The 20,474-nt window shown below is 41.3% G+C and overlaps 2 protein-coding genes across 2 annotated transcripts in view; one reads left to right on the top strand and one right to left on the bottom strand.

The window, feature by feature from the left end:
• Positions 1-997, bottom strand: part of COLGALT2 (collagen beta(1-O)galactosyltransferase 2) — an 82,391-nt gene extending 81,394 nt beyond the window's left edge. The window contains exon 1 of the mRNA XM_089515863.1: positions 307-997. The gene's annotated coding sequence lies outside the window, so the exon portion shown is untranslated. The remainder of the gene's footprint in view (positions 1-306) is intronic.
• Positions 998-4,106: 3,109 nt separating this feature from the next.
• Positions 4,107-19,581, top strand: TSEN15 (tRNA splicing endonuclease subunit 15). Its single transcript, XM_089515861.1, has 4 exons — positions 4,107-4,258; positions 8,057-8,138; positions 9,078-9,213; positions 15,896-19,581. The coding sequence occupies exons 1-4, from the start codon at positions 4,145-4,147 to the stop codon at positions 16,104-16,106; spliced, it is 543 nt and encodes a 180-aa protein (XP_089371987.1). The 5' UTR covers positions 4,107-4,144; the 3' UTR covers positions 16,107-19,581.
• Positions 19,582-20,474: the final 893 nt, after the last annotated feature.

The raw sequence follows: 20,474 nt of genomic DNA, 5'->3' as shown, positions 1-20,474 counted from the left end.
TCTCTAGTTTAACTCTCGTTTAAATCCTGCCTGCTAGTGTGATAAAGCAGAAAGGACCGATGAGCGTGGGATTGAAGTTTCCCTTCAGCACTCAGAAAACCAGTTGAAATAAGGAAAGGTCAAGGTAAAGCAAACCCAATAGACTCCATCACCATCATGTGTCTCCTGTCCTAGTTTAGTAAAAGGCATCAGGAGCTAAGATTTTTTGAGGAAGGCTGGGCATTGGAAGAACAGCTAGTGAGTGCTATCTTGGATAAATTCCAGGGTGCAACCTCAAACCAAGAAAGGTGAGAGGGACAGGCTTACCTCAAGAGTAGGTACATTTCAGCCAGCCAAATGGATTGTTGCATAGTCCTCCCAGCCAATCTCCAGATGGGCCAGAGAGACAAGGGGTATTCCTATTGCTACTTCATTGCTTGCTCTTTAATTTAAAAGATGGTCCTTGACACACCACAACAAAAACAACAACAAGGAAACACCATGCCCTGTTCCCCTAATTCCTTTCAATGGTGGGATCCTTGATTTTGTAACATCCCTAATTTTGCGTTAGGACTAAGCTGCCCAATCTTCTTCTTTCACAGCCCAAAGATAATGATGCCAACTGGAAATAAAGGGAACCCATCGCATGGCCCTGTCCAGAAGACACCTGGGAGCAAGCCCTTCTCTATCACAGAACAGGTGGAAGAGGAAGAGAAGGAGACGTTCAACATCGTAAGTTTTCCCCCATTCATAGCACACAGAACGGGTGCAACAAAGGGTATCCATTGAACTCTGCTTCAGCATTACATTTCAGATGAGCTGATTTTCTTCCTTCCTTCGCTGTCCAATGGAGCAGACAGGTTTAAAAAAAATCCTCCCACCTTCCCTCCCACCTTTCACTGGTTAATGTATTGTCAGGACCATGGTAAACAGGTCTGTGAAAATGACATGGATGTGGCTACTAATTGGAGCTGTTGTGGAAGTTATTTACAGCTCTAGTGGCAGTTATATGTGTCAGCATTGAAACAGTGCATCACTGGAATGTTGATGCAACTGTCCTTCTCAACTGTCACTGAGGTAAAGTGAGACGGTTGGTGCTTCAGAGTGGGTTGTTACTTGTGTGGATGGTGTCGCTGTATATAGTGTTGTACACAGTGGAACTTCTATGAATAAAAGCCTCATATGAGAGAATATTACAGTGTCTCTTTACTCACTGAGAAAATGACAGGTGTTTCTCCAATTCACAAGCTACTAACTACAGTCACAAAGGTGGAAAATCTGGTGCCAAATGTTGACGTGTTGCCTCACGTGTTGCCCAACATAACAACATCAAAAGCATTTTAACATGTATAGCCCCACAAGGGGAAAAGACCACAAGGGCCATCCAGTCCAACCCCATTCTGCCATGCAGGAACTCTCAGTCAAAGCATCCCCGACAGATGGCCATCCAGCCTCTGTTTAAAGACCTGCAAGGAGGGAGACTCCATCACTCTCTGAGGGAGTGTGTTCCACTGTCGAACAGCCCTTACTGTCAGGAGGTTCCTCCTAATGTTGAGGTGGAATCCCTTTCCCTATGGAGGTTCAAAGGTTTTCCACCTCTGCTTTGTACAATGTAGTTGGCAAGACGTTTGGAGAAAATATCCAGAAATGGCAAGCATCAGACACTTTCCGTCTTGATTGATCAAAGGGACTAGGGCCTTTGCCCCAAACTCTACCAGGGCTGTGGTTCCAAACAAATGGAGATGTCTTAATGAGACCCATGTTTCATTTTTAAGATACTCTCCCTCCCTCTTACTCTGTGTGTCTGTGTTAATTTTCAAAAGAAGCAAGTCAAGGAATTTACATTGACCTCCTGAGTGGAGCACCACATAAAAATGTGCTATACAATATTCAAGTCTTTTTAATTAAGATTTTATCAGAATAGCATTTCTGCAAATCAACCATCAAGATGGAAGAGTTTAAGTGTGTTCTCTAAACAGAACAGTGCATTATTGTTCAGACAAACCTGGCCTAGTATGCATGAGGAAATGCAGCCTTCTGTACCAATTTGCATCTTAATGACTAGCCATATTTAGATTACTCATCCAACAAATGAAAGTCCTAAATTGCATTCCTTACCCATTTGAGTAGGTCTTTCTCTTTCAGCAAAATCACACACTCAGCTGCCTGCCTTAGTTACACTGCAGTATTACTTGGCAGCGAATGGTGCTTTCCGCAGAAAGGAAGGGGCCACAAATTTGCTGTCTTAAAAAGCCGGTTCCTTCATATAGGCATGTTTGGAATATGGTGCCACTACCAGCTTATTAAATCGAGAGAAAAGACAAGTTAGGAGAGGCTGCAGAAGTTTGCTTTTGACCCACTCAACTGGGAAAGCAAAAATTCCAACCCTCTCCTCTCCGCTGCTAAGTGAGTACATTTCTATTTTGAACTCAGTTTGCAGCAATTCAAGTAAGCTGAGGACAAAAGGAGAAAGTGGGAGAGAATAAATATGTGTGGCATAATGGTTTGGGTGGACAATGACTCTGTGGGGTCAGGGTTTGATGTCCTGCTCGAGCATAAAAACCCACTGGTCGACCTTAGGCAAGTTACACTCTCTCAGCCTCAGAGGATGGCGATGGCAATTGCTGTTATGTGCCTTCAAGTCATTTCCAAGTTATGGCAACCCTATGTAGAACTTATCCAGGGGTTTTCTTGGCAAGATTTCTCCAGAAGAGGTTTTCCATTGCCTTCCTCTGAGGCTGAGAGTGTGTGACCAAGGTCACTCAGTGGGTTTCATGGCCAAGGTGAGAATTGAATGAATGAATTTATTATTGCATACAGCCAGCATAAAATAATAAAAGGTTTACAAAAATTACCTTACATCCAGTTAGAAACATTTATATTCCAGCATATTATATAAATATTATATTCAAGCGTATCATATAAATGCATGAGTACATACAAACGTTAAGGATAAAACTTTGAGCCGTGATTCTGGAAGGATGTAGGAATACACTAAATATATGGCTTTAACAAAAATAATTGATTATCTAGAGATTATATGATAGTTGCCCTTCTAGATTTGGCAAATAATTTATTTATATGGATCTACACGGTCAATCGATTTCTATAGACAAAATCATTTTAAATCAAAAGTTATGGCTGTAGTAGTTAAAAAAGGCCGAGGCCATTCATTATATAGTAATTTACTACATCTATTTTAAAAAGTTTTTACAACAAATAACAGCAGCTGCAAAAAATTTAGCAACTTTGATAGTTACATATTCACTGCAAGAAGATAGTGCACATAAAATTTCTCCTGCCAGAATTGAACCCTGCTCTCCAGAGTTTTAATAATAATAATAACAATAATAATAATGCTAATTTAGTTATATCCTGCTCTTCAAGAAAAATGGAGGACACAGCCAGCTAAAAGCCAAAAACATTAATATATATATATATATATATTTAAAATTAATATACAGTGCGCCTGCGTCATACGCCGCCACGCCATGCATGAGCCCCAGAGCCTCAGAGAGGCTGACCCCTCCTATAAAGAAACCGACAAAAGAGGAAAAAACCCTTTAAAGAACCCCCCCTAAACAAATGTGCAAGTCACACGTTCTCAGCCTCAGAGAGGCTGACCCCCCTCTAAAGAAACCTCCTTCCCTAAAGAAACCTTGCAAGTCACACTCTCTCAGCCTCAGAGAGGCTGACCCCCCTCTAAAGAAACCTCCTTCTCTAAAGAAACCTTGCAAGTCACACTCTCTCAGCCTCAGAGAGGCTGACCCTCCCTCTAAAGAAACTTGCCATGGGAGGGAAACCCCCTTTAAAGAAACCCCTCCTCTAAAGAAACCTGCAAGTCACACTCTCTCAGCCTCTGAGACACAGTAAAGAAACCTTTCTAAACCCTGTAAAGAAACCTTTCTCAAGAAACTGGGCAAGAAACCCCCATGATATAATGGCCTTAGGGTCGCCATAAGTCAGAAACCACTTCAAGATACACAACAACAACAACAACAACAACAACCCATGGCCCTAGCACTGCAAGGAAGGCCAGTCAGGAGGACTCAGCGCTGCCCTGCTTGAGGCGGAACCTTGGCGTGGGCTCTTGTGTTCCCCGGGGGACCAATAATGGCGGAGCACTGGGGGAACGAAGCCGCGGCGGACACAGAAGGCCTGGCAAATGGCAATGGAGGAGGCCAGGGAGCTGGGCTCTGCTGGGCAGGCAGAGGAGGAAGGCGCCTCGGAGGGCGGGCGAGGGGCACTTGGAGGGGGCTGGCTGCCCACCCACCCCACGGTCAGTCAGGGAAGGGGCCCTGCTCTATCAGGAGAGCTAGCTGTTCATGAGGATGCATTGCTTGCCCGCGTGTTAATGGGAATCGTGGCTGGAGAAATAACACAGTTTAGCTGCTGTGGAATTCTGGGAATGGTAGTTTGTTTGAGCAGAACTTTGCAAGGGGCAGGCAATGAATGACACAGCTAGGCCAGCAGTGGAGGCGCATACAGGGGCCCCATGATGCAGATGCTGAAAGGGGCTCTGTAGTTTGTTGTGGCCCCCCACTACACAGCCCCTTTAGCATCTGCATCATGGGGCCCCTGGATTAGCAACATGCAAGTAGCTGTTGCTCTATATTGGCATTTAAAATAGATATCCTAATCTAAAATAATAAAATATATGTGTGTGTGTGTGTGTGTGTGTGTGTGTATATATATATCCTAATCTAAAATCATAAATTTTATATATATATATATATATATATATATATATATATCCTAATCTAAAATCATAAATTATATATATATATATATATATATATATATATATCCTAATCTAAAATCATAAATTATATATATATATATATATCCTAATCTAAAATCATAAATTATATATATATATATATATATACACACACACACATCCTAATGTAAAATCACAAATTATATGTATGTGTCTGTGTGTGTGTATATATATTTATCCTAATCTAAAACCATATATATATATATATATATATATATATATATATATCCTAATGTAAAATCATAAATAATAATATATATATCCTGATCTAGCTAGTGAACAGTTCAGGTAAATAGAAATCTTTATCTCGCCATCTTTCCAAAGATAAAACAGTTTTGTTGAACATCTTTCAGAGAGAATGTCTGTTATCTTCCCTAAAGGGTAAGTGACCTAAATCCCATGGTTAGTTTGAATGAGAGGGAGAGAGAGAGAGGAGTTTGCATGCAGGAAATCCCTATCTGTCTAAGGAAGGGGAAAGAGAATGCAAAACTCTTCCAACAACTTGCAACCCAGTAATATCTGGAAGCACAGATGAGTCCCATCCCGAGGTAAGGTGACAGGACCAGGATAGTCAGACGTTGGCAGACTGCACCTCCCATTACCAGCCATTGCTCATGTCTAGCAACATCTGGAAGGCCCCCAATTTCTAACTGTTGACATAATATAAAAAGTGATGAGCTTGTGGCATGTGCCATCTTCACCATTCTCTCTCTCCCTCTCTCCTCTGTTTGAGAAATAATGATAGGGTGAGAATTATGGCTCCAAGTTAACCCTGTTGCTAAAGAAGCAAAATTGCCTCCAGCCATTGTGTAGAGACAGAAAAACCTGAAGCAGCAGCAGTGGCGATTGATGGTGGAGCAGGCAGGATCAAGGTGACAAGATGGCCACTTTTTCCAAGACATGTCCTACATTTCAACCTTCTGCCTAGGAGGAATTCCAAAATGTCCTCCATTTTGAGCCTGACTAAGAAACATATCGAGTAACACCACGTTACCACGTTTACTGTTCCCCTTTGAGAAGTGCATGGCAGCCTGTCCTTGCTGGAAATAGGAGATAGGATGGATTCTTCTAACACTCTTTTCTCCTAGGAGCAGCAGCAGCAGACAAGACTCGCACCCAGAGCTCTGGCTGCATTTGTTTCTCTGAGAGGAAAAGGACAGCGAATGTATTAGGCAATGAGTTGCTTGAGAACACAGTGCTTAGTATCAACAAACCCTTGACTGAACCTACATTTAACTTATTTCTTTCATGTGTCCAATGCAAATGCTAAAAGGATTTTATGGCTTGCAGAATAGCTTCCAGATCAGTGAAAAGCAGAATAGGGTATGCTGTTAGGATTACAACCCAAAAATTAACAAATCTGGAAGGGAAAGATGAGCAACCTGAGACCCTCAAGATCTTGTTCACTGGCAACTCCTATATCACTAACTACTAGTTATAGGGTTGATGGGAATTGCAATCCAACAACTCCTACAAGGCTTCACGTTCCCCACCCTGCACTATATAGCTGATGATATTAAACGGTTAGACATTTAGGAGAAAGCCCTGGAAACCATGATAGTTATTTAATAGAATAGGATCTGAATACAAGTCACTGTCGAACAATCATGGGAAAACATTGTTGCCGGATTGTCCTGCTTTGGGGCTATGTGAGGTATATGGAATGAAATAAACCAGGTATATTTGGATGGGAACAAGATGCTACTGGACTAGACAGGCCTTTGGTGGGATCTCATATAAAGCCTTCTTGTGTTCTTCAATAATCTGAGTTATCTGATCTTGCACGTCTCCTTACAGTCAGACTAAAATTTCTCCTATGAACCTCTACCAACTTTAATGGGTCTTTGGATATGAAAACAGTCTGTAAGCTATCAGGAAACTCCTTGTTCAATTTGGATACGCTTTTAAGAATTTGTAAAGCAATAATTCTTACTGGACAGTTGTCATTTTGGAGTAGGAATGTGTGTTTTAAAGAACTCTTGAGAACGGTTCTCTGAGATGGAGTCAGTGATCAACATATTTTTATCGGGGTGTGAAAGTCCATGATCTGATGTGATTTTTGCCGTAATAACCCTCTTAGGAGTTTGGCATGTTGAAAGAAAGCTTATTTTTTCTGGTTGTGTAACACAAATAATCAGCTGTCTGGGAAAGTATTAAGTTCACCCAAGCCTATAAAATGCTAACTTTATGATTGCAACCTTCAGCTTTTTGACTTTCAGTTCTTAATATACTCTGTAAATTGGTTGCGGTATTACACTGTGCCAGGAGCAGGACAAAATTGCCACAGCAGAACAGATATTTGACAAGGATGGGAAATGTGTAGCCACATCAACCCTAGCCACCGTTGCTTGTTGTGAGGGATCATAGGAGTTGCAGTCCAATAACATCTGGAGGGCTCTAGCCCTGTATTAGATGTCTGCACAGTATCAGTAGCATGCATAACATACTGTGGGCCCTAAATCAGGAAACTTACTAAATCTGGAACCTCATTGGGTCTTAATTGGGCAACTCACTTTAAACTGTTTATTAAATTGTAAAGAAAACAAAAGTTGTGCAACATTATCTTCGGTGCCCAGCAAACTAAGGGAACCTCTGAATTAGCTTAGAAAAAATACCATGCACTTCTGCCTTCCTAATGTCTACCTAACTTCTGTTTTCAGGAGGAGTCCTTGCTCAAAGACGTGGGAGTCAGTAACATAGCCCTCCAGATGTTGGGTTAGAGTTTCCAGCCTAATGGGAACTACAGTTCAACAACATCTGGAGTGCCACAATAGACTCCCAAAGCTTGAAAACATAGTTTTTCTAATCTGTACAGTGGACATTAGAAGATCTGGGCTAAATCATTCCATTACAGGGATAGTTACCCACAACCCTTTCCTGTGTCTGGGATTGGACAAAACCCACAAGTAAAATGGTCCTTGCCCTGAAAGCTTAGGACAGAACTTGTTTTATGAACAAGCGGTATTAGTAAAACATTTGCATCTCTCCTGCACTCTAAAGTACATTTGGTGGACAGTTTTATTGGCATTTTTAAAAAATATGATCACTGAATCTTTTAACATACTTGATCTATAATAAATCCTTTAACGGGCCTTCCTCCTGCCACTCTTTTCTTGAAAGAAACTGTGTGTGTCATGCTTTTAGAGGAGGTCTGCCAACAGTCCCTGGAGTCGATGGGAAAACATTTCCAAAAATGTTGTGGATACAATTCAGTTTTGGGGGGAAGAGGGGGTTTGCACACCATTTAACTGCCCTTGAGTAGCTTCTACATCCTTGACTCACTTTTGTGTATTTCAGTTGACAAAGATGACCTCGCTGGATGTGGCAGACAGCAGTGGCGTGTATGCGGCCTTCTTAGTTTACTTAGACCTCTCAGAAGGTAAGATATTGGAGGTATCTTCAAGAGCAATTGTGAAATTTAAAAAAAGAACAAGAACAAAAGACATAACAGGCAGGGAAGCTGTGGCCCTCTGGATGCTACCAGACTCAGCCTCCTGACCATTGGCCTTGATGGGGGAGCTGATGCGATTTGGGGAGCAAAACAGCTTGAGGTTGCAGGATCTCCACTCATGTGCTAAGGCATGCATTCTGGTTTAAAACAAATGCCAAAAATGTTCTTCCTGTAGTATAAGAAGCCCTTGGAAATAGGCAGGCATGCCATGAACATATGTATAGTTATGGACTGGTGTTCCACATGCTCTTCTACCTCTAAGCCCACATAACTTCCATGTGCTGGATGTTGCAGTGCCAATGTACATTAAATTCAGCCTGTAAATAGAATCTGCCTCCTCCATAATGCACCCTGTCAAAGAGCGGCATCCATACGCTCTGTGTGATTAAAATCAGGTCTGTGTAGGATTCCTGTTGGCTTCTTTAGAAAGGAGTGGGGAAGGTGTGGCCCCTCACATGCTGATAGACTGTAGTTCCCATCATCCCCTGCCTGGATAATAAATAGTAGGGGATGATGAGAGGTGCCGTCCAACAACAATATATATACAGCTGACACATATACACATATACAGCTGATACATATACAGTATCTACGGATTCTTTATCGATGGATTCAAGCATCCACGGTTTGAAAATATTCAAAAAATATATAAATTTCAAAAAGCAAACCTTATATTGCAAAAGCAAACAGATTCCTTATCATTCATGTGTTTCTTACACCTCAAGACCTTGCAGCTCCATTTGTAACAAAATTTTAAAAAGCAAATTCAGTTTAAAATTATTTTCTGAATAAATTGTACCTTGGCAGTATGAGGGTATAGGGCTTTTCATTCATTCTCTTTGTTGCTGTCTCTGCTATACCCATCAGTTAGAAACTGGCATGAGGTGTCCTACTTCGGACTAGGAGAATTCCAGCTTGTGTGCCTCCGTGGGAGAGAGAAAGAAGCAGAGGATTTACAAATGGTGGTGCCAACTCCTGTTCACACGTCTTTCAGCCACGAGAGGTGAGCAAGTATCTATGGAGGTTTTGGTTTTGGGTTTACAAGGAAAGAAAATGGGGGATGAGAGTGCTCAGCATTATTCTGTATGCTGCAGTTTTGACTTCACTGTGCCTGGTGAAAGGCTAGACTCTGCCTTTGAGGGTCATTTGAAAACTTCAAATGGTTCAGAATATTACTCATTGGGACTTGCTGAAAGGAATACAGAACACTAGTCTTCAAAGAAAGTGCTCATTGACTGGAGTTTTATTTACAAATACAGCATGCAGTGGCTGTATTCAGGCTAAAAGCCCTAAATTGCCTTGGCTTGGAATATCTGAAGAAATGTCTTCCCTCATGTGACTCTCTTTTTATTCAGATCCTCACTGGAGGCTTACCTTCAGATAACCCCCTTTTTTGGACATTTGGGGCATAGCATGCAAGGACAGAATTGTTACTGGGGTAGCACTCCATTTGCAGAATAGCTTCTCGAAATGTACTTCCTTGTCACCATATATTTTTGTCTTACCTGAAAGGCATTAAAACAGCTTTATTTGTTTAGCACCTTGAACCTTAGGTGAATGCATTTTGGAGATTGATTTTGTTTTTAATGTGCTTCCCCCCTCCTTTGCACTCTTATTTGGAGCCCTGGTGGTGCGCTGGTTAAATGCTAGCATTGCAGCCACAACATTGTAAGTTTGATTCTAGAGGAGGGATCCAAGGTCCACTCAGCCTTCCATCCTTTTGTAGGTCAGTAAAATGAGTACCTAACTTGTTAGAGGCAATTGGCTTACGTTGTAAACTGCTGAAGGAGTGGTAGTTCACTGGTAGTTCACTGGTATAGAAATGTACTTGCTATTGTTATTGCTGTTATAGTCTGTGGTTTTAGGATATTAAAACCACTGAGGTTTGGTTCCTGGACCCCCTGTGGATACCAAAATCCATGGATGCTCAAGTCCCATTAAATACAATGGTGTAATTAAATGGTGTCCTCTGTATAAAGGAATTTATATACCTTTTAAAAGTATTTTCAAGCCATGGGTGATTGAATCTGTTGACAAAAATATCCATGGATATGGAGGAACAACTATATTTGAAAGTTGTGGAGGGTTGTTTTCAGTCGTCCCTTACCATACAGATGCCACTTGCAGAATTCAGCTTTTCGTCTTGCACAACTTGTGATGCTTTGCCCCTCCTCATCTACAGTGTCAAACAGGTCTCAGTGTGTGTGGCACAGCAAAAGAGAAAGGGATGGTTGAACTGTGGAAGGAACAGGATGGGATAATAGATCTGTCACTGCCTCATTTCCTGCTAAGGTGGAGAGGGCTGTTTTCATTGCTGGCTGGAAGTAATGAAGAGCTGACATTCTACAGATGCTAAGCTGTATCTAGCATGGGACTTCTACTTACACAACAGAACTAAGTTTAAATGTGTGTGTGTGTGTTATCTCCCACTGCTGCACCTCGGAAACCTGGACAACACTCCAGAGGATGTTTGTGGTGCCAGAGGAGGGAAAGGGGTGGGTCTAAGAATCTCGACATTACAACTAGTGCCATGTTGGATTTAGGCCATTGGTTTTATGAACCCAGTGTTTTATCAGTACTTGTAAGATGCAACTGCAGAATTAAGAAATACACAGAGAGAGAGAGCTAGAAACTGTCTTTGTATTTCCCAGGTCTCCTCAGCTGGTCTGTGTTAGGTTTTGTCAATGAAATGGAAAGAATACATACATTGAAGCATACTTAGATTTTGTGGACAGACTTCTGCATAACAAATCACATATATGAACTCATTCACTGTCTTTAGCTTCTTGTGTAGGCATCACCCACAAGAGAGAGGTATTAGTATATTGGGTCCTTCAGGTCTTTGGGAGTTTCCCACTGCCTCCCCCTCACCGCGTAGATGATCAAACACTATATTATTAAATAATGGTATTGTAAAGGCAGACATGCTGACGTGTGTGTTCATGTCACTGCCGTTTAATAATACAGGGCGTGACAATCTGTAGTTTCTTGAAATCACAGATTCAAAGCCTAGGTATTTAGGTATAAAAAATATGGGTACCAGCCTGCCCTCCAGGAGGGGTCAGTGCATGTTACAGTTGGTCCTCCATCTCCACAGATTTTTATGCACAGATTCAACCATCCACAGTTTGAAGATTTCAAAAAAGATGTTAATTCCAAAAAGCAAACCTTGATTTTGCTACTTTATATAAGGGAAACCATTTTACTGCACCACTGTATTTAATGGGACATGAGCATCTATGTATTTTTGTATCCACTTGGGGTCCTGGAACCAATCTCCAGCACATACCAAGGACCAGTGTACAGTACATGTGTCCATATGAACACTTTGGCTTTGATAGTTCACATGATTAGTGAGTAGCATTCAGCAAACAACCACTTAAATTGTATTCCATTTGCTCAGCTTATATGCTTTGCACTGTGCTTACAGTGTTTATCTTTTTCCCTCTCTCCCCATCTGAGGGAATATTTGTAATTCCCAATGGTTCAGAGTCAGAATGAATTCTTCTTAGGCTTGTGTTGTGTATTGTTACAGCAGCCTTCCCTAACCTAGCGCCTTCCAGATGTGTTGGACAGGACTTCCTTTCATTCTCAGGGTTCTACTGATTACGTTATGGAAACTATAATGCCAACACATCTGGAAGGTGGCAGGTTTGGGAAGGGTGAGCTACAGAGTGCAGGATGAAAGAAAGTAGGAATGATTCAGGGAATACTTGTAGAGGAAAATAACAATAGCAAAACAAGAAAGATTTAGCATTCTAGAAGCTTCCATAGGAAGACTTTTTCACAAAGATCTTCAAGGTTGAAGATTTCAAGGCCAGAATTATTAACAGGAGTTTTTGCTCTACGAGTTTCTCAGCTCAAATCTCAGCTTCTGTATTGAAAAGCAGAACGAATATTCCTAATTGCTGCAAATGGCTTTCTTGGATAAGTAACATATGTCTAATGTCAAATCCTTTTTTTTCCCTTAGCAGAGAAAAGAAATAAAAGCTGGAATAACACTGACATATTGTTCTGGCACAGTCTATATCATATTAGCTCATCTCTCTTGCTGCCCAGTAGCCATTAGCAAGGAGCTTTGGAACACTCATAGTAATAAAGCAAGGATTTCAAACAGCCTTAGGCATTGCCTCTCAGCAAAGGCTGTCTTTAACCTTGCTTACATCACTGTTTGGAAGCAAAGCCAGTAGTTTTACTTTGCATGCTTTTATTTCCTTGTAAAGTGGAAAAAATTCTAGAGTGCACTATATATAATAGTAGCTATACTACTGGAGGTGATGGTGGTGGTGATGATGATGCTTAGCCCTTCTTTTCAAATAGGCTTATGCTATAGTTCCTCTGCTAGTGCAGGATTTTGGGGCAGAGGTCCATGGTCCCACTCAGCAGAATGGACTCCAGATGTAGTAGTACTGACTTTCCATATTTCAAAGGAGACTTGAGTAATACATATTACCATTAACTCTGAATTTACTGAATTCAGATTAAGGGGTGTAGCTTTGAATGCAGAAAGTCCTGGAGTTTGGTCCTCAGCATCTCCAGGTCAGGCTGGAAAAGCCTCTGTCTGAAACCTTGGAAAGCTGCTGCCAGTCAGTGTCCACAGTACTGGGCTAGGTGAACCAATGGTCTCTCTTAGTAAAAAGCATGTTCTTGTGCCAGCCGACTGATTCAGGTTTTTAAATATTCAAAATAAATGTTGGAAACTGCGAGTCACCAGAGAGTGTCCCTGTATTTATCTGCCTCTCTCCAGTGGTATTTCCGTGCTTTACCCCACAATGCTTTTGAAATTGAAAATTTTCTTGGCCAGCATGCACTATTCTATCAATTTGACGCACAGCCTTTCAATATCTTCATTCATGGCAGATGTGCTATATAGTGCCTGCAGTGTAATCCTTGGCGGAGAGCTGCACAGTCAGATCCCCTTCTGTCTCCCTTTCACAGATGACCTTTGTAGTCGAGCTCATCAGGAATTCTGCACTTTCCCTCTAACAATGATGCCTTGAGGCTTCGGAAGCACCGACTTCCTTAATTCCAGAGATGCTTTTCCTTATAGGGTAAATCATATCCAGTACTGCATGGATATGTGGCATCTAAATGGCATGCTTGTGGTGCAGATAAAATAGCCACTGTTAGCTTTGGCATCATCTCAATACATTTTGAAGTTGATCGCAATTAAGAAAATTAACCTGTAACCAAGAATGTCTTCCTAGCACCTGCTTGGGGACTTTCGGGCTGTCCCCCCCTCCTTTCTCCTTACTCTACACATATATACAGCCACTTTGGAATGCAGAAGGAGTTGGCTTTTTGAATGAAATATTCATGAGTATGTGAAGGCAGCAGCTGGCTTATGTGACTAGCAAATTGTTGTTATTACTAATTATCATCATCATTATCATCATCATCTCTGGAATGTAGACCATACTTTCTATGACTTGTCATTAATATGTTGGGTGGTGAAATAGTGACACCTTCTTTGTTAGATTTTACCATCTGAAGATGAGCAGCAAATGATGACCCCCATTCCCCAAATCAAGATTCTAGTACATTAGTTTGTTTTGAAACCTCAAATAGAAACATGTTTTCAAATGTACTGCATGAGGCAGCCCCCCCCCTTGCTGAGTCTTTGTGGTGGATAGTAGGACCCAAACTGTTAGATAACTACCCTTTATTTTAGTTTGCTTGTACAGGACATACTGGCCTCAGTTCTCTTTAAGAAGCTGTACACATAGGCCAAAAGGCCCATCCTCCCCCAGTCTGTTCAGATGACACAGGCCAACAGCCCTGGGCTGGCAATAAGTAGATCCCAGTCAAATGGGCCCTTAGACTGGTTGTAAAGAAGCAGCTGTTTGCAGCAGAGTTTTCCAGAAGCCCCACCATGACAGCCAGTACAATCGGCCCTTCTTATACACGGATTTGTTATACACGGATTCAAGCATACACGGTTTGAAAATGTTAAAAAAAGTATAAATTTCAAATATCAAACCTTGATTTTCCATTTTTTATTAGGGACACCATTTTGCTATGTCATTATATCTAATGGGACTTGAGCATACACGGATTTTGTTATACATGGGGGATCTTGGAATCAAACCCCAGCGTATACCAAGGGTCCACTGTAGTTTAGATACCCACACACTCCCTTACCTGCTGCCACCGTGGTTCTCCTTGCAGGCCTCAGTTGTGTCAGAAGGGGGTATCTGGGTGAAGCCAGGTGCCCTATTTTTGCCCTTACGGGCTGCAACAGGAGCCTACAAGGAGCACAGTGGCAGTGGTGATGAGCAAGACAGCAGTGGTGGCTCCATGGTGCAACACCAGGAGCCACCACTGAACACCTGCCTGCCACCATGCTAGACCAGATAAGTGCCAGGGTGGGAACAGGTCAGATCTGCAGGCAGAACACAGTGGGGTTGGCCGGTCATATTCTGCCTGTGCATTTGTGCCCTTACTCTGGAGTGGAGTAGACACATTTATCTATGTGTTGCCTCTCCATTCAACGACTGATTGAATGGATCTGCTTGAGTTTGATCTACTCCACAACTCCACGTTACAGGTATTCTTTAGCAATGATGTACTTTGAATTACTATGTGTTGTTCCATGCTCCCAACCCAACATACCCCAAATTTAGGAGTGAAACACACAGGCCAAATAAAGCGGGTTCAAATGGCTTTGAAGGAGAAGCATTTAGATGACACACGCCTCCAAAGTGGGCAAAAACCAGATTGAAGCTGCACTCCGGGGCTAACAACCAGAGCAAAAAGAACCCAGAATATTCCTACTGAACCCAGAAAATACATATCTTCAACTCTGCATATAAACGCATTGACATGAGAGTGTTTCTGAAGGAGGGATCTATCCTAATCCTGACCCTGAAGCTGCATATAAATGTACCAGTGTAGGTGTGCATTAAAAAAGGACAGAGCTTCATACCCAAGTGGTCAGGGCAGCAATGCAAAAAAGTGAAAGTGTGATATCTCTAATGGATATAATTACAACATACACAAACCAGACAGTCCAAGAGGAGGCTTGGGGTGAAGAGGGCATGTGGGGGGGGCATGTTGGTGCTTTACTGAGCACATCAATGCTCCAATGCCCTGTACCAGAGGAGGATACAGCAGGGTAACTATGTGGCCGATCAAAGGGATGGCAATCCAGTGGGATGACATCTAGGCAGCAGGTGTTCACTGGTATTGTGTTTGTGCAACGGTGCACTTGGATGATGGGGAGGCAACAAAAAAAATTACCCAGCAGTGCACCTTGATGCTGCACCATGCATCGGCCTTGCACATTTGGGCCACTTTGGGAGTGGGCTGTATGGACAGCAGGGATTTGAAATGTTCCAGGAAAAGCAGGTTTAATCCACTTTTACCTGCCCATCTGTTCTGCCCCGTAGTGAACATTTGATGTTTTTATTTTTACATCATTTGGAGTCAGTTCTGCCCCTATTGGAATAACACATAATTTGGAAAATTGTGATTATAAACTTCTCATGTTCATAGCAATTGCAGGGTTTTTTTTAATTACTCTAATATGCCTAGAGCAGAACTGGTTCTTTCAGTTTGTTGTGATTTTTTTTTAAAAAAACGCACACACTAGAAGGTGATTATTGTTAACTTGGTGTGCTGTTGTATTGACTTCATATGAAATATAAAGAAAAAGGACAACAGTACTAACTCCTTCTTTCTTTCAGAATAAGACAGATCATGAAGAAAGTGTGGGCTTTGGAAGATAAGCCTGATTCCCCACTGTCCATCACACTGGCTATAGTTGAATCAGACTCCACAATAGTCTACTACAAACTAACAGATGGTTTCATAACACCAGACCCTCCTAGTAATGCTGAAGACATGGGCGATAAAGAGTGGAGGAAGAAAAAAAGAAAGAAGTTTCTGAGACGATAGGAAAATGAACAAATCATGTCTGCCTCAGATCTAAATCAATCTGGAATTAAAACGTGCACTTGGGACTTAGAACATCTGTTTTGAAAATCCTCACTACAGCTTGAGAATTGGCAGGATATTGAGGTGCATATCTTGTAATAAAGTGGGACATCAAAGATTTCTTGGACCAATTCAGGAATCTCTCCTCTCCTCTCCTCATCAGTAAGTTCACATTTGGAAGCTTTGTTTTAAAAGGCAAACTTTTGGGATGAAATTAAATTCTGGTGTTTGTTCTTGACTCAGTAATTGTCCCACAGGCACCTAAGTGTACTTAATTTTATGAAACGTTGGCTTTTCCTAGCAAATTCCTCTGTGCATCTTACTGTAAAGTATTCACGGCACCTGGTAAATTAAATTGCTTGACTGCAGGCCTCATGTGGAGTACAGCATTCACACTCAGACAAAGGAAGACACATTCCACCCACCCCTTTAGTTCAGATGTATTACATCTGGAAGAGGATGACTTCACTAATAATAGCTGCCACTGCCAAATCTCCAATAGGCATGGTCTCATCCACTTGAGCAAAGATGAATTTAACAAATATAACAATACAAACTTTTTATGTAGTGCACTGAAGTGTTGGAGGACTTCACAATATGCCAGTGATTACACACAACTCTCTTTATTGCTTTGGTCTGCCAGATGTTTTGGACAAGCTTAAAGTGGCTAATGATAAAGGATTCTGGGAGATGAAGTCCAAAATTTCTGGAAACCCAACAGTTGAGAGCCAATTTGTTCTTACATTATTTCAGTTGAGGGGGTAGGATGGGAGTGCTTTGCTGAAGACGATTCCCTAAGTTAATGGCTAAAGCAAGCTATGAAACAACAACAATAATAATAATAATACATTTTATTTCTTTTCTTCCTCTCCACAAGTCAGGGCATAGCATGCTAAAATACAAAACACAATTAAAAACACAGAACCCACAATTAAAGCACAACAGTTTCAAAGCATCAAAATACACGCATAAGAGCGAATACATAAATTAAAATTCACTATTTAAAATTGACTGGGTAGGCCTGCCTGAAGAGAGATGTCTATAATGCTGTTTTAAATGCTGTCAGTGTTTTCAGCTGTCATATCTTTTCTGGCAGGTTATTCCACAGTCTGGGGACAGCAGATGAAAAAGTCCTCTGGGAAACCATTGCCAGTCTTGTCCTGGCTGGTTGGAACAAACATTTCCCAAAGGCCCTGAGTGTACAGAGCAGATTGTATGGGAGAAGGCAATCCTGTATGTAACCTGTTTCAGATACTTAGTCTCAAATTCAAATTACAACCAGACATGGATGTAAATGTCATTCAGTAGCTCCTTTAAAATTTCTAGCTTCAGCTGTGCTTCTGTGAGCAGTCTCTGCCCCACCTTAATTCAAATGTCTCAACATATTATTTTGGCCTCACCATCATCTTACTATTTCGCTGTGGCTTTCATGATAGGAGCTCTGGTAGTGCAGTGGTTAAATGCCAGTACTGCAGCCACAAGGTTGTGAGTTCAATCCCAGGGCTCCAAGGTTGACTCAGCCTTCCATCCTTTTGTAGGTCGGTAAAATGAGTACCCAGCTGGTTAGGGTACTTACAGATTGTAAACCACTTAAAGAGTGCTGAGTTCACTGATAAGTGGTATAGAAATATATTGCAATTGCCTGAAGGAGGTCACCGATTCCTACAAACTGTTACAGGATATACCAAATATTTGCTGCATGTGTAGATGAGTGGCATATTAGGGACCAGCAATACGCAAGGTGCGTGCAACTCACCCAGCTGAATTTGCTGCTGTCTGCCTGATGCCCACTCTCCCACACAGTTTCAATTAGGCAATCAGGGGAGGGAACTGCCTTATTTTAAAAGGAGAATTGCACATTCAGCATTGAGATTCTTTAAATCCAGGTGCACAGTTTAAAACAAGGCACATGTAGTAGTAGGGAATAACTCTGGTAGGTTGTGGAGACTGACATTACTTGCACTTCTCTGAGTGATGCCTAGATGGCCACTAGTGTCACAGACTTGTATTTGTAATTGTTGAATTTATTGATTGTATATTAGAATATGAGCACCAGTACACAGGGAGATTAGGGTTCAAATCCCCCATTTGGTCAGGGAAACCCACTAGGTGACCTTGGGCAAGTCATGCTCTTTCAGACTTATAGGAAGGCAAAGGGGAAAAAAACATCTAAAAAATTCTACCTAGAAATCTCCATGATAAATTTGCCTTAGGGTTACCATAAATCAGAAATGACTTGAAGACATGTAACAACAACAACAACATTAGAGAATCAGATAAGGAGCTTTTGGGAGAGGAGGGAATCAAATGTTGGAGTGAATGATTGTTCAGGTAAAACGAGTTTTTGGAGTTAGACTGGTGTTGGAGTGAGAGATGGGAGTTTTGGGTGGCAAATTTGTTATGGTTAGTCTGAGTTAGCTTGAGGGGAGTGAGAGGGTTTGTGATGTTTAAAATGTAATTAATAAATCTGTGATATGTTTACACCTCTATTCCCTGTCTAAGAAAATGCTATGGAATTAATGGGAAGTTGACATGCGACTTGAAGGCACACACAGATACACACACATTATGGTTAACAACTGTTAATAAAGGTTTGTGTTCATTTTTATATGCTTTTGGCCTCCAGAAACACTATCTGAGAGCTTGGGTTGACATCAAGTGTCTTTTGTGGAAGCACTGAATGTAGAAGAGTGGTATTGAGAAGGTGCATAAATCATCATAGGCACCTTGAGATGGTGCCCATAGTTGGCATCATGCAAGTGGGACATGTAGAAGCCCTTACATTGTCTTCGCTCTTGGTAATTGAGAGCACCATGGTGACATCTTCACATGTGTTCAGTTAAGGGATAGAAGCGCCACATTTAGCCATAATGATGAACCCTTGCAGCTGGTGTGACTGCCAGAGTGAAAACCCTCACAGTTGGTGGGATAAGGGTTGGGAAAACCCCACAGCCACTAGCATTAATTCTGTTCAGAATCAAGACACAGACAATGGGCTTTTCTTCTCACTTTATGGTTTACCCACTTAAATAAAGACATGAGCAAAAAGGCTCTCCTTATGTCCTTCCTTGGAACAGGAGATAGGGACTCTGTCAATTTTCTTTTATGTCTTTGTCTTTCCAGTCCTATCAGCATGAGATATATATTGGGCAAAGTGCCACAAAGCCTCTGCTGTTGTCGCTCACACTGCCATAAGGCTGTTTTTCAGGCTTTCTTTGCTTGGGAGGAAGCACAATAAAATAATTACATTTGTTTTTATCATAATCTTGTCAACGTATTGTAAACTATTCATAAATCGTGACATGAAACACTTTACTCTCTAAATAAATAAAAAGGATCTATCTTTTTCAGAGTCTGGAAGGCTTTTGGACTACAACTCCCCATATTCCTCCAGCCACCATAGCTAAGAGTTTCAGGCAGTTACGGTTGAAAAAGTAATTTTTCCAAGCTCGAATCATTTGTACTAGAGTCCGTAGCAACTCATCCCTACACTCAACAATCTTCATTGTGTAGTTTCTGTTTGGTCAGATCATTATTTTTTAATGCCAACTATTCCAAATGGTATTCCTGGCATAGTTGGGCCTGGAGTTTAGAACCAGATTTCTGTAGTTCTCAGAGCAGATGTGTCAGTCTATTTAAACGCTATTCTAGATGACATGAAGCAGAGCTAGTCAGGTGAAGATACATTCTCAGAATCTTCTCTTTACCATCTGATAATGTCAGTTCTTGGTTTGCAAATTCAGCCTTTAGGTTTCTTGCTATTAGTTTGAAAGTTCTGTCTCTGAGACAGCCTGTGTATTATGTGTGTGGGAAAAGGGGGAAGCAAGGATCCTTTATAAATTCTCATGTGGTTGTGGGCCACACAAGCATATTTTCAAGCACAAAGATTATGTTATGAGTTCAGAAGCGGGAGATGCTCCAAAAGATGACTTTCTCAGCTATATGACTTCATGCTTAATGTGCCCAGTTACAAGAAGATTTCAGGGATAAGCAAGTTGAAGTAGGGTATGTGCAGAAGGCAATTTTGTTTGGGGCATTCAAGAATATTGAGAATCCACTTCTTCTTTAAAGTATTCTTTTTCAACCACATCGTTGTGAAGAGAAATATTAAAAAGTATAATGGAAAATCTGTGTGGTATGATCCCTGAACCTAAGCATGTTGTTTACATTGGCAGAAATGTGGACTATTGCACTGCAGTTTGAACATGCTATAAAATAATAAGCCACACACATTTCACAATATATATTAATTGAGATATTCTAAAATTTTAGACTTAAACTCTACTGTGTTAAATACTGACCATTTTATCTCTTTAATTTCTGTACTAC

This window comes from Sceloporus occidentalis, unplaced genomic scaffold, assembly GCF_023333645.1.
Source record: "Sceloporus occidentalis isolate IW3139 unplaced genomic scaffold, rSceOcc1.0.p SCAF_3, whole genome shotgun sequence".
Classification (NCBI taxonomy): domain Eukaryota; kingdom Metazoa; phylum Chordata; class Lepidosauria; order Squamata; family Phrynosomatidae; genus Sceloporus; species Sceloporus occidentalis.
Note: the sequence above shows the minus strand (reverse complement) of the source record. Positions and strands in the feature narration are given on the sequence as shown.